At 41.9% G+C, this 27,123-nt stretch overlaps 1 protein-coding gene across 1 annotated transcript; it reads right to left on the bottom strand.

Moving 5' to 3' along the window:
- Nucleotides 1-16,491: 16,491 nt before the first annotated feature.
- CIMIP6 (ciliary microtubule inner protein 6) lies at nucleotides 16,492-19,320 on the bottom strand (the record flags this gene model as incomplete). Its single annotated transcript, XM_082480216.1, is given in 5 exon segments — nucleotides 16,492-16,677; nucleotides 16,681-16,811; nucleotides 16,814-16,856; nucleotides 17,919-18,034; nucleotides 19,281-19,320. Coding segments are annotated over 5 exon segments (516 nt in total).
- Between the last annotated feature and the right edge of the window lie 7,803 nt (nucleotides 19,321-27,123).

Genomic DNA, 27,123 nt, shown 5'->3' with positions numbered 1-27,123 from the left:
ATGCCCTCCATAATCATTTCCTGCCCAAGCAATAAATTCTGGGTAAACTGGATTACATCTTGTCTTCCTAGGAGACTTAGAGGTTCCAAGGGGAAGAGAATTCATTAGTTATTCATTATGTACCCTATTACATTGTTGCAGTAATTACTTACCCTCCTTGTTGAAAATAAAAAAAAAAACAAAAAAAAAACTCAGAACAAACAAAAAATACCAAACCACTCCTCTGACTTTAATTTAACTTTTCAGCATCCTCTCCCACCTCCGCAGATGAAGAGCTGCTTGCGCAATTTTAGTTCAGCCTTCTTTGTATTACGAACTATTACACACTATTTTTTCCATTGGGCCCCAGCCTTCCTTCTGTCTCCAGGAAAAGCGGTCCCCAATAGCAACGAGTAGATACTCTGTTTTCTCCTCATTTTTCTTCTTGTGACTTGATGCCTGCCTTTCTGCTCTTAACACTGCAGTTTTCATTTCTTTGTCTTTTTTTTATTATTATTATTATTATTTTCCTGATGCTCACAACCCAGACACCCCACTGCTTCCTGGCCCTCACAGTCAATCCCCAATTTTTGGTTTCCAGTCTCTACCTGTTTACCTCAGACTCGGGCTCCATGAAACCTCTCAGTTTCATTCACGCTGCCCTACTAAATTCCACTCTGCCAGCCCTCACCCTCGCCCCGATATGTCACTAAAAGGTCTGTTTCTCCCCTCCTCTAATAGAGTCAGACTGCCTCGCCCTTATAACTGCCTTTCCTGGCTACCTGCTGCCCTTCACGAGCATCAGATGCCGGAGAGCAGCCTATGCAGCAGCAGCGGGTTAGAAAACACGGGTGCAGCCCCAGTTTGGCTCCCAGGCCGCCTGTCACCGCCGGATCAGGCCATTCCCCACTCAGCGCTCAAGCTGTCTAGCAGTTTTCCCTCAGTGAGTCATCCAAGCTTGTTTCATCACACACTGTCCAAACCTTGAACCGTATCCAGGACAACACATACCCAAGTACCTCCTCAGCACCAGTGAATCAGTGGCAGTTGTGAGTACTCACAGGCACAATGCGCAGTGGTTTCCCAGGAAAAGCTTTCCGTAGCAGCAGCTGCAGCGCTGGAAGACTGCTATGCATTGCCTTCTGGCCCAGCCTCCAGCAGGAGAGGGAGTTACCCACCACTGTGGGCTTCACCAGTACTTCCACAAGCACAGCAGCACCGAGACTCAAGAACACACAGATCTGTGGGGACAGCATTTTAACAGTTTTTTAGATGCTCCTTCCCTTGGTTCTCCTCAACCTAATTCCTCTCCTGCCTTTCTCTGTCCCAGATTCTTTCCTCTGCTCACCTTTGGCTCCAGATTTTACCCTTCCTGGAAAACCAGTGCTGGACCTAAATCCCAGTTCTGCACCCATCTGTGCCACATCTTAGTCCCTTACCTACTTCTCTGATTAGGTCTCCTTCCCTCCTTATTTCCATCTCCCAACTAAGATCAGTCTGCTTTCTCTTTTTACTTCCTGCAGCTGCTGTAGCAGCCGGGGAATCAGCGAGGGGACAGGAAACAGTGTTTCCCTGCACAGTATAACTCACCGCTCTTGCCCATCAGTAGGAGGAAGGATTGCCATGATGGTCTGCTCAGAGGGGGGCCTGTGCCAGAACACGTTCAGTGCCAACAGACTCTTCCTTGACTTTGGCTGACAAACCCTAACAAGTATCTCCTTGGAAGACAGTGTTACAAGTTTTCTGAGGTTTTATGACTAAATTCAGAGTATTTGCACAGAAGTGGCAAACCACACATCTGTGGTAACTGCCCTCCTAAACAGCAAGTCAATAAAGTTTAACAAATCTATAAAAAAAATAATATAACATGGGACACACTTTGTTGTGAGAAAGCTTAAGTGCTTTAGTTGAAAGCTAAAAAAACCACAGCAAAAGCAAGTTCAACTCGAGCCTGACACACAGGGCAAGATACTTTAGCACGAAGTTCAAGTTTGACATTTACAAGCTACTGAAAAAGGGGAATTGTAAGTCTCGGACAACGTATCTGTGTCATTATTGGCACAGCCACCTGAACTTTCTATAATATGTTTTCTTAGCAACTGAAGCTTTTTGGGAAATATCAATGTCTTAAGATAGCCTCTGCATGTGGCTTTTCTTCTGTTGTTTGGGGTTTTTTTTGGTTTTGTTTTTTGTTGTTGTTGTTTGGGTGTTTGTTTTTTTTTTTTTGAGATGTTTCACCAGTTACATTTTTTGGTGAAAAACCAAAACCTATTCCCTGTTCCCACCTTTCTGATCTCTGCTGTGCTGCAGCCATTCACACTCAGGCATCACCTCAAAAAAATTACAGGCAATTAATTCCACCAGATGCTCTCCTCTCTTGCAGCTCTGTTTAGGAAATGCTCAGCCACGTCAAGCTCTTTCTGATATTTTTCCACTGTTCAAAGCCAGGCCCCGTGGCTCTCACATCAAACTGCTCTTTTGCCCACCTTCAGTGACGCTAGAAAGGATTTTCCTTAACCAAAACCAAATGTCCTGCCTTCCCTCCTCTGAAAAGAACCAATGTAAATTGATTGCTAAGCCCGAAAATCTGTCACTGACATGTCCTAGGACGAGAACATTTATTTATCTTCTCCTGAGATACACAGCTCAGCTGTGCAAACAATGAACACTTCTGAGCAAGCTAATAAAGATGCAAGTAATATCCAAGAATTGTCTACTGGAGAAGACTGAATTATTATTACAGCCATAAGAGAAAGAAGTTTAAATGATATTTAACCCGTGAGCAGCCAGCTGAGCAAAAAAACCCATGGCTATTCTAAGAAACAGCAAAGTTGGTGGAAAAACGGCCTAGCAACGTAAAGCACACCTTTTGTTCAAAATTTGAAGGTGGAACAATGCATGGGCTTAAGCAATGCGAATGTGCTCTGTGGATCTGGATCTATCTGTGACTCTTTCTAGCCCCATGTGTTGCTGTCCTGGAATCTAAGGCTCCGAGATCCTATGCCCTCCACTTAGGTTCAGGCACAATAAATCACACAGTCACAGTCATGCACCAAACGCTGAGGAAATCAGGTTAACAGATCTCCACACCCTCTTCTCTCCATCCCTTTCCTGACTGCATGGAGCCTCCCAAATCCCTCTTAGTCCCTCCGAAGCAATTGCAATAAGATGTCCTGTCATCACACAGAAATACTCCATTTGCATGTTATGCTTCTGCAGCGCTTCTGCGCTGCTCCAGAGGGAGTACCACAGCAGCGCACAGTTGCTTGCAGGCTCTGCAGCATTTTTCAGTGATGAAGTGACCCCTTACTCATCAGAACTTGTAACACGGGTCCATAGGCTTTGAAGTTCACAGATGTTGGTATGAAACGCAGCTCCTTTGAGAGTGGTAACGGCCTAGCCAAATGTTGAAAATTAATTAGCCTAAAATTAGCGGTAAGCCCTAGTAATCAACTTATCATCTCAAGTTCCTAAAGTTTTGCCAATATTAACATTCCCACTCCTTTCATGGGATTCTCTGTTCGTTACTAATGAAGACTGATATTCAGCACAGACCTGTCATTTAAACACTCAGACTACTCATACTACATTCAAGACAGATGTTCCTTTTGTGCGGCGCCAGAGGCTGCGCCACCGAGACCACTGCGCACACACATTTTACTATATTCGCTTTAAGTATGTGGAGAGTGGAGAACTGGGCAAAGCAGCAAGGCTGTCAGTGCTTAGCGCCTCTGAAGCTTCGCAGTTCTGAAGATAAAGTTTTGAAGGGTCCCACGTAATTCAAAGTGCCGTGATTTTCATTTGCCACAGAAAGAGCCGAGCACACAGATATATGCCTTCAGATCTGTCACTTTGTTCCTAGTGCCCAGATATCATCAACACTGCCATAAAAGAGCTGTGAACTGGAAGAGCAACGCAGATGTTGCAATGTAAATGAGTATACAATCATCTCACTTGGCTCCAGGATCTATTACTACCCCTACTGACTTTTGAATCAGGGAGGGGCTTAACAAAGCAGGGTATAAGCACTCAGATATTATGGATGCGTTTACCTTGCAGAGGTATCTGGATGGCCTGACAACTTGTGTTGTAGGAAGGACACGACACGGGGTAATTTACGACTACAAAGTCAAGTATGTGTTGTTCCTCTAAACACTGTTTATTGGCCTCAGACCCTTATCTCTGTGACACTCAAGAGGGGTGCCTTACAGATGCTGAATTGCCTTGAACTCAGCTGATGTTGTGGGAAATCTCAACAATTGGAACAAGAGGCTTCTTGCAATGAAAAACTCCTTGGGCAAGTAGAGATGCTCTCACCCGTGCCCTGGAAAATAATTCATGCTAAACTGGACCAACCTCTGCACAAGTCTGAACAGCTTCAGCTCCCACTGAAGTCCATGTGAGTCACTCCCACTTATTTCAGGTTTGAGTTTGTCTCCGTGTCTTTGCTATAACGCTCCCAGGCACGTGCTGTCCTTTTCTGCACACTTCACTCTCTCGGCTTGCCTCGATTAGTTTCAATTCTGCTCAAAGTTTCTGATTCACCACTCCCTGTAGTGGCTCATGTTCCCACAGCTTTCACTTCCCTGTCCTGCCTCCCTGCTGCAGTGTGCCACAAGCATCTTGTGGTCCTCCTGTCTGGCTAAGATGGTCACATACCTCTTGTGGACACAACCTCACCCCAGTCAAGCATCATTTAATGCTAATGGAAAGACTCTCAATGATTTTGACAGTCATTTTCTTTAAGGCCTAAGCAAGCTACCACCCCATTTCACTGATGTAAGTCTGTATCACAGTTTTTACCCTTTGCTGAATTCAAACCAGAAGTTTATTCTGACCGATGGTTCGTTCCCAGCTATATTCATCTTAGCTTTGATTGATAAGGCTTCACATCATTCTAATCCATATGAAGCTGCTCAAGAGATGGATCCATTCCATGTAGGCTTTTCTTTTAATTTACCCAGGTGCCCTTTGATCTTGTGAATCTCTGTATTTAATTACGTGAGTTAAACAAGCTTGATATCATATCTCCTGCTGCACTTTGCTCAGGTTTTTCTTTTCTTTTCTTTTCGGTTTGAGGAAGGAGAGTGCAATTCTTGGAAGCACAGCTCTTTAATTTTAATATGCTACAAGTGCAAGAGTAAGCTCACCTTCAATTGCTTCTCATTGTTGATGCATGAATAAACAACTGGCAGGGGAAGGAGAACACCACAAAAAGGTTCTTCTAGATGAATAGATTTGCCAGCCGTAAAGGGCTCCAGTGATTTCCTGGGGCACAAAGGCCTTGGTGATACTGCTCTGCCACTTGCAATCAGCATAAACATAGTACTTTACAATTCTCCTTGACCGCTGAAAAATGATACAAAAAATAAAAACAAGACAGAATTATTAAAAACAAAGAAGAGTCTACACTGCTCCCCAAACTAGCAGTCCAGAGCACAGAGGGAGAATTGTAGTTTTGCAGTGAGCAAAACAAGTAAAGAAGTGTGGTACAAGAGAACAAAGCTGGGAAATATTCCTCTTATTGCATTTCTGGCTGGCTGGCTTGACTGAGAGCTTGACCTCTTTTATTTGTACCCTAGAACATTCTGGCATGCACTGACAGTAATGTGATCACAGCACACTTAAGTTATCATACAGGCAGGTAAGGAACTTGGATCATTTGCCTTCAGTGAAATGGAATTCCTCCTTGGGACCCCTAGGCCAGCTTTATGCAAGCTCTGCACCAGCAGAACATTAAGATCAGCTGACTTGAGGCCAAATAAGTTGGATTCCTAGCTAGAGAAGCACCTCATTTCGATACAGCAGCTGCACTGAGGAGTCCACCTTTGGGTAGGATCTCTAGAACCCAACCCTCAGTAGGCAGTGCCAGGCACCCACAGCTGGGCTAGAACAAGCTATCCAGGTACTAGATACTGTTACAAAAGCAACAGCACAGCTCTCCAGCTCCACTTGAGTACCCTTTGCTTATTAGCTGAGCTAGTACCACTTTCAGATTATTTATTTTTAATCCCTGCCTGCAGGGAACTGAGCCTTTAAGAGGCTCTGGAATGGGCCAGCTGGAACAGACTGTTGCATTATGTATGTAGCAGCTCATACTCCACAATATCTATCATCTGGGATCCAGGCACCAGGAAGACCACCTTTACCTGCACCTGAGTCTTTGAGCCACCGGCGAACACCACGCTTGTGTCATCCTAACTCACAGCAGAGATTTACATGGTTCCCTAATACATAAAACCAAAATCTGTATCTAAAATTAAATTTCTACATTAGCTATGCATGGCATAGCTCATTAAAAATGGATAGTCCTTTCAAGCTCTGACACATAAGTAGGGAAATATATTGCTCAATATGCACAAAGTACTGAAATAAAATATCCATTATCTGCATGCCCTTGTTTCAGCAGAGTACTATGGAACGTGGTGGTGATTAAACCAGCAAGATTTCGCTGTCCTATCACAGACCGTCCCACACAGACATCCCCACACAGACCTGTTGTTGGGTTGTGCTTATAAAGCTATTAGGAAGGCGGAAGAAGCGAGGTCAGTGAAGTGGCTGACCATCCTGCGGCATACAGACTCTCACGCCACGGGAATGGGCTTTGTACAGTGGAACAATCTAACTTTGACTGTTTCGCCTTTGAAGGTCATTCTAAGCAGGAGTGCAGGAGCACTGGAAAGCAGCCAGCTCCGGAGTTCCCACAGCAAGCACGAAACAGGCATAGGTACTAAAGAGAGTTTTGCTGTGGACTCCCTGGAATAACGAACTCACAAACTTGTTTCTCCACAGGCAACAAGCAGTACCGCAAGGACACAGCCCTAAAGGCAGAGGGCTTCTCACACCAAGAATTCTGTCCATACCCAAACATTTATTGAAAGGTCAGCTTTATTAATGAGGCCCCACTAGCCAAATCTGACCCTTACACGTTTCCTTTTTGACGAAGCAAGGGGGCTGCTGTTCTCTTTCTGAATCCATTGTCTCACACAGAGAAAACAATGCATTGTTTTGTTGGTACATGCTGCTTCTAGTCCTCATCTTTGCTACAGGTTACATGTATGAGGAACGATCATACCCAAACGGCAAACTACCCCCATCAGTGTGAAGGTTTGCGAAAATCGGAATAAAAACAAGGCGCAGATTACATGATTTGGAAGTCCCAATGATAGACACTGCAAAACATAATACTCATTTATCTGTTGTGGATACACACTTTTTTTAGATCAGACAGACTGCATACAAACGTGTTTCTTAACATGTGTGAATAGTGCATGAACCAGCATTATTGGAAGAAAAACAAAAAAGACGATGACTTAAGTGCTGTAATAGGATTAAACTGTTTTTCCAGCTCAATTAGCTGACTCACTATTTTAACTTGCTACCGAGAAAGCATCAAAGCAATTCATGGGATATATGGCAAATACCTACTCTACTCAAAGGATGAATTCTGCAGCATGTAAAGGTGCAGGCGTGTGCACGAGGCGTGCACAAAACAAGGAAATTTGCCTTCTCCAAAAGATTTGTTTCATACCAATGATTCAGTCACAGAAAAGACATGATTTACCAAATACAGTTCTTGCAGTAATCCTGCAGCCTGAGTCTCCTCTTCAGGTAACTCGCTAGACAATAGATCTGTGTGAACAAACATGGGAATCATTATTAGACCTTTATTAAATCTTCTGTATACATGCCCAACTGCTCATTCTCACCGAGTTCTTTACAAAAATCTCTTAAGCTGTAATTGCTATACTCTAGCCTCATCCACGTCATCCTTGGTGCTGCAGACTCATTGACCAATTAGTGACATAAGCTCCTGTAACCTAGGAGATCAGGAGGCAGTATTTTAGATGAGTGTTAGAATATTCAGAGACATTTCCTGAGATTTGGATTTTGGCTCTGTTTAACATTTTACCACATCAGCAGATTCGCAGTACAGCTAATTAAAGCTAGGCAGTTAGGCATGGCTGGCACAGTCGATCTAGTCATACTGCCACCATTATCATCGTGTCATGGCACCTTAAATTCATGATAAGCTTCCAAGATTCCTGCAAAGTAGGAAAGCATCGTCCTGATAGACTAAGTGCCGATGCTCATAAAAACTGACTGGCTCATAGTTGCTACGTGGATGTAGGAGCTCAGAGCTAGGAATCAAACACAGATCTTCTGAGTTCTAGCTGAATGATTAAAGCCAGTTGCCCATCATTCTGTTCTTGCAAATTCCTTCTGCTATTTCTGTTAGGGAGAACAAAAGCTTCCAAAACCATTTGTTTCCAACAGTCTGAGAAATCATTCAGCCTAGAGATACAGGTCACGATGATACTGTCAGGGTATCTTGCCTTTGCAATGTTAATATGTAAGGTTAATATAAATCATGTAAAGACATGGTATATTGACCCATTTCAGTGACAGGAATAGCAATTGCTAGATTAAAGTGGTTTATAACTCTGTAAAGCATCACAAATATGCAAAAAAGCATCATAAAATCATTCACTATTAATTATTTAAACAAAATTCTTTTTCTGTAATTTCGTATGGCTGGAACTATTTTGATGCTTAGGCTAAAATATGAACAAGTCTACAAGTTCACAATAAAGCAGTCCGGAAATACTTTGGTTTGGGGGTTTTCTGTTTGTTTTAATTGAACAAAGCTTATACCCCCACTACATTACTGTAAACCACCCTTGTCAGCATGCACTGTACCAACATCTAGCAATGTCACAGGAAGGGGCCTTAATTTTTGTTGATTAAATTTCATTCCATGTGGTAGAAATCATCACAGTAGTGCAAGAAACCCGGACAACGAACAAACGAACATCTGAAGGTAATTTAGCTGTCTATGTGATAAGACTCCTGAACATGAAGCAAAACAATGTCAAGCAAAGCCACCCCACTAGCAGCAGTTCTGTTACATCAGCCAAATGCTTAGACTGGGCTAAGCCATACCTCTCAAGCCAAATGTCTCCAGTTCAAATCAATATTCATTGTTTATCATGGAGAGCAGCTTTGATTCCGAGAGACATTTTCTGGGCGTTTGTCTGCATTACGATCACTCTGCAGAGGGCTGAAGGGAGCTCGCTGGAGTTTTGGCAGATTCCAAAATGAAGGGAAGGTAATGAGACACTTTTCTTATCAAGCACGTATTCGGATACTCAGCAGTGGGATGGATGCTGTTTGAACTGCCTACATTCTACCTTGTCGTCTTATTAATGTTTTAATTGACATTTGCAGTGAATAAATGTTTTACTGTTTTCTCTGTATTATTCTCTGCACAAGAATAAGCACAGAGCAGCAGAGACCAGTGTGTACATTGCACACACTACCTTCAGAGACATTCCACTGTCTAGAGCTGTTTCCAGGCAGTCTAGTCAAGGGAAGAAGGAACATTGAAAGATTAAAGAGAACATGAATGAGAAGGTCAGTGCCAAACCTGTGTGCAATACTCACCTTCCCTGAGCACCAGGCAGCTTCTTAACTGCTTCTTGGCATCTGTAAACTGCACATCGAGTCATTAAAAATTAAACAAATAAAGATTAGTATTTTTTAATGATCCCATTGCTCTCACATCTCTGCTCAAGTACTGGCAAATCGGTTTCACACTGAAAAACGTCCTTCTTGCAGGACAAGTGGAGGGGGATTGGAGGCAGAGGGAAGACCACAGGCACAATTGCATTGAGCTATGCTAGGAAGGGCTTCTATACCACCCGTAGAGCTCCCAGCAAATCTCTCTCTTCAGGTAACGTTAAACTCAAATAAAATCCTGGACAGGACTGTGATCAGGACACCAGCACTTGGTCAACGGGATGATTTCCTAGAGTAAACTTTACACATTTTGGCCCTATTATGTTCATTAGCCGTTCTGTTTGGTGTTTGCTTCACATCAGATATTCCCCACTTTCACCCCTGGTTAGAACCGCAGTGTTTCACAGACACTCTGTGGTTGCACAAACCACTTCCCCTCCCATGTGCAGCGACAGCAGTTGTATTCATAGAAGAGTTCTAGTAGGAACTTCCATGGGGCACAGCTTAATCCCCATTGATCTGTGCCAAAGAAATGCAATGGCAGGGCTGTGTCCTTTTTCAAAGATTGCAGTTTTGTCCTGCTCCCATTACTTTCTACAAATGGGAAATGCGTATTAAACTGAGGCTCCATTCCTTTTGTTAGGCTGGAACCACTGACTTTGCAATTTCATTAACTTGCGACTAGATGAAAGCCACAGTCCTCTTAAACAATTAGAATATAAAGTGCCATTACAGGGCCGGATCCAACTGCCGTTAAAGCCTATGGCACCATTTCCATTGACTTCAACCCCACCCTATAACTAAAGATCGACTGGAAAGGACTTGATAGTACCTTACAAGTTATTTTGATTCTAAAGTGTATTCTGTTCCTCCTGGTAGCTGCCGCTTTATTAAACATGCTGACCATCCACTGCCACAATGCACAGAGATAATGCCACATGTCACAGAAATACGAGAGTATTACTGCTTAAGCTGGGCATGTAAAATGACAGCACGACATAATGCTTGAATACTGCCACCTCAGGCTGCTTCGCCGCTCTTCACAAGTAGCCACGCATAGAAGAGAGGTGAAGCTCTACCCTTAGATGCAAGTAGCAGCCAGTCCGCCTTGTAAAGATAGCCTCAGTGCTGCAGTTTTGTGAATCAAAGCCTAGGGCAGGATATCACTCCCAGCTGGCCCTATGACTGGCCAGTCATATGACTGGCTGTAGAGTCTGGTAATAAGCCATAATGTCATGTATTTCAGCTATTTTGGCATTCACATTGCGGAAGGATAGAATTGATGAACTTGCCACTGGACTAGAAGCAGACACATCCTCACGAAGCACCAGTCAGCTGAGTGCAACATAACGTTTCAGGCTGATCAGTAACAGACTAATCTATTGCAATTACAACTGTTGATTAATTGTAAGAGGTTTTGGAAATTCACTAGCCCAATCATGTAGATTAAATGTCACAAGTTCTGTTAAATCAGTGCTATAGAGACAATAATATGGCTAATTATTCACTATCTTCATTCCACAATGCAAATGCAGAAGTCTTGAATAATGCCACCTTCATCTTATCTAGAATGGGGTTTCCTGCACAACTGTGGCATCTTCAGCCATGTTTATTTTCAAGATTGTCTGACTTAGCAGAGCTCTGTCCATCCAGGTGTGCAAACAGATTGGCAACTCACATCACGAAGTGACAGACCAATGACCCAGACACACTGAGTAGCATAGCTTCTAAAGGAATTCCTCATGACTGAGCTCCTAACAACATCCACGCCTATCTAACTACCTAATTCCTATCCACCAACCTGAAATGTATCTCTAGGAATAGAAAAAAAAAAAAAATCCATCTCCCCGAACCTCCTCTTATATCTGTATATTCAAAAGTACTGTGGAGAAAAGCATTGACACCTCATTGACAAGAGCTTCTCACTCCCTGGGAAGGAAGAGCGCGTTCGGAGGGAACACCACAGCCAGGAACTGCAAGAGGCCTCAGCCATAAGTTTTGCCATTTTATGCTGGACTATACCAATCGTAGGCTGAGTTCACTGCAAGACTGTGCCGCTTTCCATCACCTAAACCAGGACAGAGGGCTTCCTACTGCCGGTAGTCCGGTGCAAGAACGCTTCTATAGCAGGATTACGGAGGCTGCTAGCGCACCCCTTACAGCGGAAAATTCTCTCAGAGGCTGAAAGACAAGGCACTGCACATTCTGTACAGTTACTCTGCTAACAGGATCCATGTCACCAGCAAAAGACAGCACAATCTGTCTAGTTTGTAAAGGCTGAGCAGTTCGGACCACAGCTGGACCAACTGGATTTTAGGCTTCTCTCCACACTAAATTTCACTGCAGAAGATGGTCAGGAAGAGAGGAGGGTGGAAGCAACAAGTGCAGCCACCAGTTCTCCTTTATGCCATCATTTTTTTAACATTGCTTGACACTTATGCCTGACTTAGACAGCTACAATTCTCCAGACGTAAGCAGTTACACAAACATTCAGACACAGAGGTAACATTAAAGACCTGGCAAATGAGAGACTAGACAGTGCAGTGGGATGAAAGCTGAATGCCAGGCCAACACTTGCTCACTTCTTCCTTCATTTTGTCTCATGAAAGCAGCACAAGACAAGCCCAGACTTCACCACCACCCCGGGGAGAACAGCAGCGGGGACGCTGTCTAACCTCTTCTGTGAATGAATTCTCTCACCCCAAGGTCGAAGCCTTCTTTTTTGATAGAGGGGGATAACCTGCATCTCCTCACCATGGGTGATTGCAGGTTGAGTTGGTGACCTGTGAGAGCATAACTGCTTTTATCTGCTTGTAGCCTTGAAAGATTTTTTTTTAGCTCACAGATCAATGACCCAGACACACTGGGTAGCATAGCTTCTAAAGAAATTCCTCATGACTGAGCTCCTAACAATACATTCAAATGTCACAAAAAGTCAGTAAACACTCTGAAGACTTAAGTGCACGTTCTGGACAGCAATACTGAGAACTTCTGGTTCTAGTATCCGCTATAAAAAGTCCTAAAATGTCAGCATGTTTCAAAGATTTTACTATATTTTTTTAGTCTCCAGCTCACAAAAAAAATTTCTAATTTAAAAAAAAAAAAAAAAAAAGAGAGAGATAAAACAAGACCCATCTCTTCCACATTGCATTTATTTCCTAATGATAGCTCACACATGCCAAAATCTGTGGAAGAAAGCTTAGGAGCCTTCTGCTAGAGCTCTCTTACAAAATTCCTCCCTTGCAGTTTTCTTCTGGATTGAAATTTGCCATCTAGGAACCACCCATGAAGACTGCTTCTGAGGCTTGAGGAAGAGAACAGCTCACTGGGGATGAGCAAGGAGCAAATACCTTGGGTTTTGGCCAACTTTTATGTAGCCTTCTGTCAAACCCAGCAACGTGAACACCTTAGAGCAGTAAACGCTGTTCTACCACACAGCACTTGTCACAGTGGAGTCCCATCTGATGACCAGAGGTTCAGCCTAAGTTGTGTATATCTGAAGAGACAAATGGAACAAGAGCGGATGAGAAAGATTTATCTCAGATTTTTTTCCTTCTATGACAGGAAGCTTTGGTGTGTTATATTGTTTGTTGATGTCACAGATAGAAGAGAAAGCTATCTTCAGAATACAGAAATCTATTTTGTAAACAAGCTCGGATTAAATGGAACTGTGATTTCTCCATATGTACAGTGACTAATGAAATGCTTTCACTAATGCTCCATGAATATAGAAAGTGTCATCAATGAAACAACAAATCTGTTAAAGTAACAGGCTTAGAAAGCAGAGAAGATAAATATACATGGATAATAGATGTTCCAGAGTGCACAGCAGAGGGACACAATCAAGCAGACAGTACAGTTACTATGAATTCACCACAGAACCTCAGAACAAGTGAAATATCTTCAAAAAGTAGATCTGATATAGAAGAGAAGTCATCAAAAAGATTAAAGTACAGGTATACTGGTGTGGTACGGGGCAGTATAAGCATTGGACTGTGCACTTATAGTCTGATTAACATATGAATTAAATTACTGCGTATGAAATAAACTGTACAACATGTAGGGAATATGAACCAGAGCCTGGAAACATTTAACTCATGTAAGCCATGAGCAGAAACCAGTCACACTAGTAAGGATTTCGGCATTCTGACCATTTCTATTAGAATATGAACCGTAATAACAGTGATTATCCTTTTTAAAGTTATTATCGTAATGAAAGATGCTTAACTCTGAGCTTGTCTATGGTACCTGCTGATTCTTTAGATCATTTTTAAATTCAAGAACGTGAGTTCTCTCAGACTTCTCCTTTGATGACATGGGTTAATAGACCAACTGCTTTTTCAAGTGACATCGACTTTCCTTTGACTTTAATGAGTGTCATTATACTGCCTTAGTACAACTGAATAATATACATGCGTAATGGTTGTCCTGTGGCAATAAATTTTCTGATTTAATTTGTCATGTACATGCCCTCTTATCCTGTAATAGATGTTCCTTCATTATTTAAAATAATAATACCTGTGCTTCTTAATGGTATTTGCTCTACTTCAAGAATACAAAGTTAATAAATTAAGGAAGGTGAGCTGGCATGGACAGAGGCTCCAAGAAACTCCAGATGGGAGAGAAAAATATTCATATAGTATTATTTTGGAAAACACAGCTGACATGCACTACATGCTACTTGCACAGGACTACAAATAAGACAGTCCAGGATCAAGGTTCAGGTGCTTCTGAAGTGGCAGAATTAATGCTGGTTAGTGAAGATGCTCTGAGCATTCACGAGACTGAAAAGGCTCTAGATGCAATGGCAACATTCTCTCTATCCTGTTAACTTGTTCTTCCATTGAGTTTAATGTTGGCGGGCAACCTGGTCTAGTGGGAGGTGCCCGTGCCTATGGCAGGGGGGTTGGAACTCGATGATCTTCAAGGTCCTTTCCAACCTAAACCATTCTATGATTTTGCTCTTTTAAGGCATCTTGTCTAAAACTGTACTTCGCAAAACTTAACAGTGAATTAATGCAGTTTTGGGATCCATGTGCATGTTATATAAATATCCGATTAAATATAACACTGGGCTTCTGCTAGTTCATGTGAGAAAATCCATCCAGAGAAAGTATTCAAGACTTCCAGGGACGCAGAGCTGTTTTCCCCTTCTTTAGATATTAAGTTGTTTAAGTGGCTGGAATGTTAACTGCGTTCTCTATGACTGCAGGAAGAACTGAACTTACAGAGATTATCTGATCGCTTTACTGCAGTATTCATATTTTACTGTGCTGACCTCTGAGGTCTGACACTGTAGGTTTATTTAGAATGTACTAGATGTCCCCAAAACCTCTAATTCATTCCAGAATTGGCTCCTTATGCCTGATACCTGGTGTTTGCACAGAGTGCTTTAGTTCTTACTGCTTTTACACTCTCTTCTATTCTCACTCCCCACACTTTGTCAAGTTACTTTACAACTTTTCATTTCTCATAATGAGTTGTAAGATTTTAACGCACAGCATCAGGAAAACCCCCACTACGTTACAATAGATACAGATCTGACAATTTTGGTAAGACCTATATCTACAAATGCCAATTTATTATTAATATAGCAATGATGGTAGAAACTGAAGAGGTGCAGCTAGTAAACTAGCGCAGTGTTCATCGATACCAATGGAAGCTGAGTTTGTACAACAGAAGGCTAAATTAGAGCCGTTTCATACATTTTTTTGTTAAGTGAAGAAAAATGAAGAATTATCACAGCATATTGTATAGGGGTGTGTTTTCATTTTGGTTAAAGCACTAAGCACTATCTCAAATAATTTTTCCCAAGATGTTCAAGGATTTTATCATTTTGTTACCAGTCTTTAAGAGAAAAAAACCTCATAAAACACGTAAGTCTAGTAGGATTATATATATTAAGGACAATTATGTCTTTCTTGAAGTAGGAAGTTGACAGTTGATTTTTCATTACTCTCACCGTAGTGAAGTGCATACATGAACTCCCCCAGCATGTAAGAGGGGCCAGTCTGAGTACTGCAGGTAATAACTTGCTCTTGCCTGTTTTATGAAAAGCTGCAAGTTAAGTTTTTGGGTTAAAATGTTGAGTTTCCCTGACACAAGAACACAGCAGAAAATCTGTTGGGAATACCAGTGAAGAGTACGGTGAAAATACTGGAGAAATAGTCTTAATAAAACTTGTCCTTCAGCCTCTTAAGAATTGTTTTCTTTTAGTATGGAGGGAAAACCTAGAGTAAATTAGCTGTTCTTGTTTAATGTTCTCTAATATGAAAAAACAACATTATAGACTTAAATCTTATGCAACAGCATTCTCTTCTCCCTCAAAAGGGCTTGCTCCAAGGGTTTGTCTTCATTAGCTGTAGAGAGCAGCGACATACTATTTTTGCATTCCTGTGGACTGCAGCAAATTGTCCCTCTTGGCTGTCATTGTTTCCTACAGAAGCAACAATGGCTTCCATTTATCACAAGCTGACACCACATGGCATGCAAAATTACATTTCACACTGCAGCATCCAAAGAGATGGTATAAATAAAAGCCATTTATGTAAAACACCTAGCAATCAGCAAAAAATAAAAGGAAAAGTGTAACTGGTTTGAAAAATGAAGAACCATTTCAGGAACCACAGTGACTTCTAGTTCTAACCAGCAGCTCCGAAAGCGTTAACTAACTTAAAAATCATCTTACAGAATGTATAGGAAGAGTCGAGAGACTGATGCTCCAGAGAAGGCAGTGAAATTTCCCCATTAAAAACAAGTCCTGATAAACATACAGTTTTCTAGAGACATCAAAGCATGGTGCAGCTGTTAGTACGTCAAAGAAGTATTGTGTTCCCTCCAACAATTCACTGGTGTCAGCTTGTGTTTGGTGTTATTGATATAAGAATAAGCAAATGCACCAGCCTAGCAGTGACTCTGGGCTCTTGTTGTTTCAGTTGCTGATGGTGGTATCAGCGTCTGCAGGTTTTTATGTACAGTAGGTAGTGCCCCCACTCATCTGTGGAAGGACACTTCATCATAGGATGTAAAGGGCTCCTTCCCAGCAGGACAGCCAACATCCACTTCAGTTGTCTGAGAAATGCCTGAACTTTTGCGTCCTCTCACAAGAATTCTGGGGTATGCCTCGGCTATTTCTCTGACGTCTGGTTTTGATAAGTGATTTTCAGAGCCTACTGTCTCCTAGGAATTCTGCAGGAAGAGACTCGGTGAGGTCATTCGGCTTTTCACTGAGTTTCCTTTCTCTGTTTTTGGCCGTTCTAGTGAACATGACCCTCTAGCACTCAGGAATATTTCTGTTCCCTTAGGAACTATCGACCACTTGCTGGTTTTATCTCTGCACACACAAGAGCTCCATGTCGCTGGAAGGGGAAACAAGGTTGACATTAACCAGGGGAACATAAGCGGCTCGTAGATGCAGCTGTGAGCTGAGTTCATTTATTAGCTCAAGTGCTGGCAAAGCTTACGCTTGTTTCTCAGCCTCTCTACTGGCCATTGGCCTAAGTCCGAATAGCTGAAGGCAATGGAATAATAGCTGGTTTGTCAGCCCATTTTATTCATGAAACGGGGCACGGCAGGAATACTTGGAAAGAAGCAACAAGTAAAAGAAAATGCAGCTTATTTTCTCTGGTTTGCAACCACTCCGCCCCAGAGAGTGTGTGACTTGCATACGGCTCTTCTGTACGAGACTATTCATATCAGATTTCATTTCTTGCTACATGGGTTGCTATGGATACAATTCTGAACTGCTGCTTTTGTAGGCCAGGAGATTTATGACTGCATCCCAAATGATTTTGCTCATCACAGTCACACAAGATTTTTTTTTTTTTTTTTTTTTTTGAAATAAACACAAGTGGAAGCAAACATAGCCTGCATTTCTCAAAATATTTTTCACAACCAAATCCTGTATTTTGGATCTTCTTGAAGTCTATCAGAGTCTGTGGATCAGTCCCATCAGTCCTCTATTTATATCAAGGTATTGATTTATAAGAAATGCATAACCATATGTACAAACTCCTAAGAGCCAAGGCCTGGGGAAAGTTAAGGGTTTGTATCAAAACAGACCCTTACGGATTCGCCCTTGGTTCTAATGTTGCTCATTCCAGCTTTTTCACATGCAAAGACAGTCGGGTTCAGTGAAGTCACAGCATAAACAGACTCTTTAGAAATCCAAATCATGTGATTTATGATTAGGTTATTGTTTATCGAAACTACAGGAAGCCTTGGTGCTACAATACACACAGATACAAAATGGAACATGTACAAGTAATACAAAAGAGCGTGTAATTAATATTAACTGCTAGCAATTCTGAAGCATCTGACAACAAATCTTCATATTAAACAGACAGTCGGAAGTTCTGGGATAAACATACTCCTCCACCTTCCTGGATGCTATTAATCATACAGGATGCACATTGTCTTACCTTTCCCCGGATGGGTTCATCAGCAGAGTCTCTGGCATTGTACCGATGGCTAAAGGAGGTCTGTTCCTGTAAAATCTCTGGAAGACCTTCGGATGGTCTAGGAGGTGCAAGTGGAACTGAAAAATATAATATCGTTAGGGAGCATTTGTACTACGTGACCCACAGTAGCCCACACCAACATGCTACGTGCTGCACAAAACAAAAGCGATAGCTGCTTTTCTCGACCTGCTGAAGTTAACCTGCCAGGCAAGTGAAACCACAACATTTACCACACGGGGAAGTGGGCACAACAAGTCGGATACTCCGTGGTGCTCGCAGGTGTCACAGCAATGCAAGGTCCTGCTGAAGGACAGCATTGCTGAGGTGGCTTCAGAGCTGTGGTTTTACCAGGGTCAGGATGAAGGCAAGACTAGCAGATTTATGGGAAAGCATTTTTAAATAGTAGGACAGAAAAGGCCTTTCAGATCACTTGGCAGGTGCGTGAGTATTTCTTAGGGTATCTTCTTGTTTTCCCGTGGACATTTTACCTCTTCAAATTACCCGCCCCCTCTGCAGGACAGTTTAGAAACTGCACCATCAATGATTCAGTACCAGTTGCCACAAGACCTTTACCAGCAGTCTTCCAGGCAATTTTCCATCCATTAACACAACAGTATTGCCCTCTAAATGAACATGAATGATTTTCACTGTTAATATTTAATGAAACACAGACTGACCCCGTACACTGAACCATGACACATCCAGGCACAAGAGGAAGAAAACAAACGTCAAGCACAATTTAAGTACTCTGTATCAAATTCTCCAAAATGACCAGCAATTTTGAATTTTCAGCTTGAGACGTAGCATAAGACCAGATCCACTGGTGGACAAGTGCTCAAAGCTTTCTGGAAAGCAGGGCTGCTTAAAGCGTTTCAAATGGGTCAGGCTGCCTCAGTAATCGCTGTTGAAATGTAGGCCACTGCACTTCCATTTGCACAGCGGTAGCACAGCTAAGTTGTTAGAGTCACTGGGACACGAAGCCATCAAATAAACCTCAAATGTGGGAGCAGAGCTGGAGCTGAGCAAACGCACAGTTGGCATCCCTACGACACAACTAGCAGCACATGAACAGATGCTGACTTACTGCTACGCCGTTGTCGGACCAAGGCCTGTATCTGCTGAAAGATCCCATTCTTGTCGGAAAACGTATATGACAATAATGATATTCCATCAATACGTTGAGAAGTACCTCTTATTTACTAGGTAACCAGATAATCATTAACTTCAAAACTGCACGTTTTCTCAAAAAACGCATAAAAGAATCATAATTGTTCTGCATCAAGTTCTCTGCTGCTACAGCCAGACTGCTCCTAGTAACCTAACCAGCTAATTTAAGGACGTTTATTTTGGGAACACGCACCATCATGCGGAAATAGTGGTCTATGGGCCCCATATAGCAACAAAGGCCAGATCAGGTATGTAAGTCTTTAATTGTGATAACCTGAAGTCCTTTGTTAGAGTAATAGCAAAGGTAACAAGATACGCCACAGACAAGACAGGGAAACAGAGGTCAACAATACGAGTTCCTCAAGGTCAACACAGATGACAGCCTGCACTTAAGTGCTTGGCTGCCAGGCATAGCAGGATAAGAGGGAATGGCTATGCAGACCACTAAGTGAAATGAATCTCCCAGTCTTTTCACAAACTGTTCGCCTCAATGAGGTTGTAATTAAAATGGAGCAGCTTGCTAGATTAGCATACAGCCAGTATTAAGAAATATATCGAAGACCACGAATATGCCGGAAGTGGTTAATTAGTACTAACATGATTCTGAAGATAGAGCAGATCTGCATTCAAGTATAGCACTAGCAGTTTTGGGGCAATCGTCTTCTGTTCGGCAATTCTAGAGCAATCCTGGGCGATGATACATAAAAGCTCACACCTTGGTTTCACTAGCTACAGGAGGGGAATAGTAATACTCACAGTTTGGAAGTGCAAACATAACTCTTGAAGTTCCTACAAAAGTGCATGCACATGTAGATTTGTAGCTGTTCATGGAGCCCTACAAGCTTGAAGCACGCCTGGAGCTAGCCACAACTTCCTGTGCAGGAGCACAGGAATGTATCACATTTAGAGTTAACACGCATTTATTTGTAGAGAGGAGACCCACAAATTGCCTATCTGATTCCTGATGACAGTGTTTAATAACCAAATCTAGATACTCAATTGAGGAAGGCCTTATAAGTGAAAAATAAAATTAGATGGAAATTCTAGATCCCAGTTTTCATGTTGGAATACAGAGGTAAGAAGAACATTCATATCAACAATGGTAGTAGCTGCATGTACAACACTGCTACCAGACTCTGCTTTTGCCGCATGGAAAATGCCATTCTTAGAGACAAGGTAGAATCTGAATTGCTCAAAACCACATGTGAATAATGCCAGTGTTGAAATTTTGAGCGTGCATGTGGTTCACATAAAAGTAGTGAGGATTTTTGCCTCAATATCTGAACACCTGCACAGAAGATCAAAACTATTTTCTTAATAAATTACTCAAAGTAATTTTGTTAGGTTTTGAGTACGTTATCTATCCTAATACATTTCAGCACATTAGTTTTGCAAATTAATCTTCTATAAAAAGACATTAGTTCAGTTCTGAGTGGAATTTTAGGCATCAGAAATCTCTTCTTAATATATTATGCAAATATTCCAGTAGAGAGCCTTAATAAGTTAATATTTCCAATAAATAATTAAAAAAACCCATGCACGTGACTGAAAAGAAGAAAAACAAATTTGGCACTCTGCTTGTCTTTCACAACACTGCAAGTCATCTTAGGAAGAAACACGCATCCTTGTCTTTCAGCAATCCAACATTTCACTCCACACACACACACACACGAGTCTTGCATGATGAGGACCATAAGGATGGTCAATACACATCCCTAAGACATTCCAACGATATCACTGCAAACATTTCTAGCATTAAAATGCTAATCTACTCAAATCCCTAAATTTAATGCATGTGTTGGAGACTGATTTGATATGTTCGTTATTCTCAGCTAGAGGAATTAGCATTGCTGCAGTGATTTGAATGAGTCTGCCCACTGTGTCTCACAGTTACAAAGGTTTTTTGGCTGCAGAATTAAAAGCTTGACAGTTGCTCATAATTTAGAGAGTGAAAGAATGCATTTTTTTAGAATTCTATACTGAGGTTATCCAAAAGGACTGGCATGCCTGTGACACAGAAAGAAGCCTGTGTCTCTCTAACAACCTGCCTGTGTGTTTTTCAAATGGGATCAAACAACACATATGCAACATCCACTGCAGCTTTTGTATTGCTGGTGTGGATGCTTCAGGAAGGATGCAGTGATCCTTCATTGGCTGGATCATAATCAGGCAGCTTTGCTCCAGTGTTGATTGTTCAGGTAACTGTAGGTAGCTGGGGAACTCACAGTATATTTTAAAGCTGTGGCTTCTTCATATGTTAAAAATACCCTCTTTCAGCAGCCTTTAACTTATCTCCCTGGGGTGTCTACCTGTGCTTGATGCAGCAGAAGTCAGTAGGGCCTTGGCATGGAGAAATCTCATCGCTGATGTTCCAAAATTATATTAATCCATTTGTGCAGCAATATGCAACTAATATGACGCTTTACAAAAAAAAAAAAAAAAAAAACAAAAACAAACAAACAAACAAAACAAACAAAACAAACAAACAAACAAACAAAAAACAAAACCCCAAACAAACACCAAAACACCACAAAAACCAAAAACTGAAAAACCAAACCAAAACCAGATGTGTTTGGTAGGTACAGTGCATCTCTCCAAATCTGTTCCAAGAGCCTGCATTCCAGCTAAGCAACTTAAAAAAACTAGATCTTGCTGTTAAAATGCCTCTAAGGAGCTGGGTTAAAAAGAAGGGGAATCCTTACAAGCCTCAACAGGCAACAGCCCATGCAGCTAAGTTAGCACATAAACCAGCACCAGCTATTGTTTTATTTGATTCCTTTTTCTTTGGCGAGGGGAGAGGGGTGCTGAGCAGGAAGGAATTTTTATGCATATATGCATACACAAAAGGACTATTTTTTCATCTATGCAAAGTCAAAACATACTAGAACCATAAATTACATCCTGGATAAATGTTCAGAGTTTATATCCTTTTAAGGAATGCAGCCTAAACTTAGCACCCCACTTCCAAGGTATAATCTTCCATCACTGTTAGATGCTGCTGCCTGATCGCAGCCAGACAACTGGCTCAACACCAAGATCACAAATGTGCCAACATATGGAAACAATTGCTTTCCTTTTGATTGGAAATGACATTCTGGGTGTGTGCACAACATCCCCCATCAATCATGCAAAATGGTTCATTATTTGGACTTAAACTTATTATCCAATAGAAGATTCCCTAGAGCTTTATGTGAAGGGTAGGAAAGATATTTACACGTCCCAGAAAGCAAAAGAGCCTCTGCGTGGTGATAGCTTGTCTGAGCCATGCTGCATCCTGGCTGAGCTTGTTTCCTTCTCTATACACAGCTGTGTTTCACACACCAGCATTGATGTTGCTCAGCTTAATGCAAAAGCAGCTAAATCTTGAAGTTATACCTGCCTAGCAAGGCTGTGCCAGCTGCTGATCACCCCTGGGACTCCAGAAAAATCTCCACACATTGGCAGTCTCAGTAAAAGAAGAGAGGGAAAACGTTTAATAGTGAATATTTGACCATAGATTACATACTCTGACACCGAAAACAGCCTATCTATCTCAATGAAGTTGCAATGGCAGAAGGCCCGCAACACAAAGGAAAAATCAAGAGGATTTTTGTTGACCATGTGGCTGATCTGAAGACAGAGATCAGGAAAGCAAATTCCTGCTGAGAATGCAAGGGAAGTCTTGTTCAAACAGTTTTCTGGGCTCATACAGCAAAAAATAGTGAAGGGAAACAAAGGCAAATAACTTCCTAAAGAACTGCCTGTACAAGTGAAAATACATGAGAGGTCTGGGTTTTTAAATCAATAAATACAAGTGACAGTGGTACTTTTGGATGTATTTTTGGTGTTGCTCTGGGTAACTGTATGCATCCCAGGAACAGGCCCACAAACTGAAAGTGAAATTGTAGCACAATGTAGGTGGAACGTGTATTTTTCCATTGCTTTCAATAAAGCCAGGGGTTAATGTCAATGTTTGAAGTCTATTGGTGATAGGACTATTTAAGGTTAGTGTAAATTCTGAAATTAGTTCTTCTATGGATTATAGAAAGAGAGGCTTTCACACGGAGGAGTAGGCAGAAGCACATCCAGCTGTAACGTAGAGCAGACAGAAACCATCAATTTATTTTTTTTGCAAGAGCCAAATGATTACGATGATTAAGGTCCTATATGGGCAATCAAGAAAAATAGAGGCAATTCCCACTTCTGCATGGCCTTCCCGCAAGAACAAACACTAGTCTCTCAAAGGCAGATTTTTCAAATGTATTCAGGCACTTGAAGATGCGGACAAGCGCCATGTAGGATTTACAAATGCATCTATGCAGGCTAGATGTTTATCAGCACCTGTTTGTGTCCTTTGGGTCCCCTATCTGCAAGAAGATTACAGATGTCATCTATTCAGATCACAGCCAAATTCTACCTTCAGTCGTACACCCAACATTTCCATGTAAGTGAAAGAGAGGAATGAGCTCATATCTAAGGATGGGACTCAGCCCCAAGTAGAATAGGAAAAAGGATTTGCTGCATGACAAAAATAGGCCGAGTGCCTTGTCACATCTGACAAATGCCTCAGATGGCATAGCACAGATTTGTGGTAGTGGTGCTATTAAAATAGATTATATTTCCACTGAATAAACTGATTTCTTGTCACAGGTAGGTTGGTAGTGCCTTTCTCACCGACAGTGAAAGTGAGTCTCAACATCAGCGGGTATCAGGGAACTAACCCTTATACTGTTTTGAGAATTCACTCCTAATACATCCTCCTACTGCCATTTGTCGATGAGCTCTTCCCAGGCTGGATTCTGCAGGCCATAGAGCTCCTCATCCACACTTACTCACAAGAGCTGCTCAAATGAAAGGAGAAAAAAAAATAAAGTTCCGGTCATTTAGAGCACAGGTTGCCAAATCAGGCCCTTTCCTGTTAAAAGCAGGGTGTGATGATCTGCCTAGGTTTGGATGTTTCCATATAAAATAAAATTAGGTCAGACCCTCACCTAATATTCATTCGTAAAGTCAATGGCTCCTGCTGCAGAGAAGGATCTAGGTAGTAGCTTTGATCCATTGCTGCTGCCTGACGACTAGCAGTTAATTTGTGTTCCTTTACAGTCTTTCTGCATTTATTTTTGTAAATAGAAAGGCCATATTAACAAATAACACTCGAGGAACTGTGTTTTAGTTGTGAACATAAACTATGATGAGTCATACAAAACCCACAAGACAGCTGATGAGAAACCAGCTTGCTTTTCCTGTAATAAAAGCTGACCACCCAGATGAAAAGACAACGGCCTCTAACTCATTTTGGTTTGAAAAACCAGAAGTGGGCAATTACATTTTCCACCAGATACTGCTCTGGTGCAGGAGAAATATTTGTTGATCTGACTCTAGCTGGCAGACAGGCAGTTGTTAGGCGTGTACCACACAAAGAATACTTTCATTTTTTGGCATGGTACAGCATTGCTGAAATACCAAAGACCATGGCTAATTAAGTGGAGTGATGGAACAGAATGATTTGATGATAAGATTTAATTGGTATGAACATTCTCATAGACTAGTTATTGTATCTGTCTGGGAGGGCCAGACATTCAGCTGGGTTAAGCATTGCTCAACTGTAGCTGTGGGGGTAAAGGGCACAAGGGCGCCCTTTACTCGCTCTCAGTCCTGGGACTGCTCAGCAGTTGGGTCTCAGGGTGCAATTGAGAATAGATTGTACTAGTCCTCTGTGGCCTCAGTCTGCTGTCACAGTAGCTGAAAATCACCAGGATCAGTCATAACCCCTTGCCCCTGCCATGCCCCCAATGTTGACTGTTGGGGCATGGAGTTACATGTGAGCTACTACAGCAAACCTGCGCTGCCCAGAGACCACGCCATGGAGAGCAGGATTGCTCAAGCTGCTTCACACCAATAGAACACAGACCAGGATCCAACAATTAACTGTGTAAATGCTGTTGCATTCAGTTGATTATTTTGATTCTTTCATAATAAAGCTGATTATCCTAACTTTCTCAACAGGAAACAGTGCTTGAATAAGCCATTTGGAACTTAATAGAATGATACTTGTTCCACAGTTTGGCTGACACCAATGAAATTGGTTCTCCTCAGTACTCTCTACCTGTACTTCCATGGAAGCTTTCCACAAGTCTCCCATTTGCAGCTCCAGACTGTACTACACTGGTAGTGCTGCAGTCTCCAGGGACACAAACAAAGTCTATTTAAAGACTCCCACAAGGCCTAAAATCACTGGTCAAAGCCATGGAGCAATGACCAGGGTCATATTAGGACCAGTGAGCTGGTGTTGCCAAAGGGAAGGGCTTGCATTTCAGAGCATTCTCCTTCCTTGGACACGGATGGATGATTGCAGCATTCTGTTACAGGCCACTTCCATCTGCCTTGACACACGGCCAACATCAAACAGGCAAGAGACTCAAGATCCTTCCTAGAAGAGCCTGAAAGATTTCTGCCATAAGGGTATATATAATTTGTGTTAGGCACATGTTTAGGTCACCAAGTCGGGCAACATGACACATGGAAGAGTGTCACAAGCTTCAGGATCCATCAGGTAAAGGTAGGCATAACCACCACGCTCAAAGGTCATTCTAAATTTCACCAGTCATCTCTGCAACAGCTCTAATTTCTGCTGCAGAAAGAATAAGAAAACTGAAAGTAATTCCCTAATTGTTTCTTTCACCCTTCTCCTCAGTATTTAGCAAAAGCTGTCATGGTTCTAAATGTGGCTTTTTATTTTCCCCTACACAAGCTTAGCTATATACAGTAAATCTTACAACATTGTTTCATAACTCACATTTGGCTATGGATTCAACGCAAAATGGTCTACACAATTAAAAAACTCGCAGCAGCTAGGTGATAACAACAGCCATTTGATCCCTTTACACCAAGTGATACTGTATACACCAAAAACTATACGTATGCGTTTACTGAATATTGCCTCTGACTTTCACTCCTATATGCTAACATTTGGCCAGAGACGCCTGGAAGAGTCAAGACTACCAATTCACTGAACAATTTGTGCCTATCTGTATATGTAATGTAAAAAAAAACAATTTTCTTCGAATGCCATCGTCCTCCCTTTGCTGCCAGAGACTGTGGGAGCTCCAAAATCTGTCCAGTCGGCATCCCTAAAGCTTCTGGCTTTGTGGTGTCTTGCAGAACGAATCTGCTTCCTCAATTACTAAAGAGAAAAAGCCCCGAGCAAGCAGCCCTTCCTCCTTACACCAGGGAAAACAAGAAACTGTCCCTCTGCTCAAGGAAACATCTGCCCTTCTTTCTCTCTCTTTCAATTACTATAATTGTAAAGGTTTTTTGAAAGGATTTTAACACTGCATAATCTGCCCTATTCCCTTAACATCTCAGATTGCTCTGAAATTACTAGCTCTCCAGACTTCAAAATCTGAGCTTCCTATTAGCCCACAGAAACAGCATCTCAGACCATCAGAGTAGTACTATACTGATTTCAAGCATATCAGGCTCCAATAGTTGAGAAAATACATTGGGTTCTTAAACAGAGTATGATCTGTTGCGTTTCAGAGTGTTTTCTTGGCATTAAAGTAGTAATTCACATGACATTTTTTTTTTTTTAGTTGAAGACAATGCTGTTCAGCCTTAACACACTGTTCTTCAAGTGTGCTGTTCCATAGTTGCCACAGTGTTCTCTTGGAATATCCTTTAGTGACAGTGGCAGCCTCCTGTGATCCTCCTGGCACAGTCAATGAGGGTGATGGCTCATCAGCAAGTTGCCTCAGAATAAATATGCATGGAATCAAGAACTGCAGAATTGCAGCTGCTCTCCAGCAAATTCTTTTTATAAAAAAAAGTGATGAAAAACACAGCAGCAGTTTGAGTTGACTTGCCGATAATACAGTGCCACCAGGCACACAATGGGACACATTTAACCAGTACCGCTTTTCCAGCCAGTCAGCTCATCTGTTACAGGTGTGCTTTTGGATGCGTCTTTTCCTCTCACATAAGCCTGATTTTATGGAAGACTTAGATCCCCAAGTGCCCTACT

The sequence above is a fragment of the Vanellus vanellus genome, assembly GCF_965231255.1.
Source record: "Vanellus vanellus genome assembly, chromosome: 3".
Classification (NCBI taxonomy): domain Eukaryota; kingdom Metazoa; phylum Chordata; class Aves; order Charadriiformes; family Charadriidae; genus Vanellus; species Vanellus vanellus.
The sequence above is the reverse complement of the archived record's forward strand: the minus strand, read 5'-3'. Positions and strand labels throughout refer to the sequence as shown.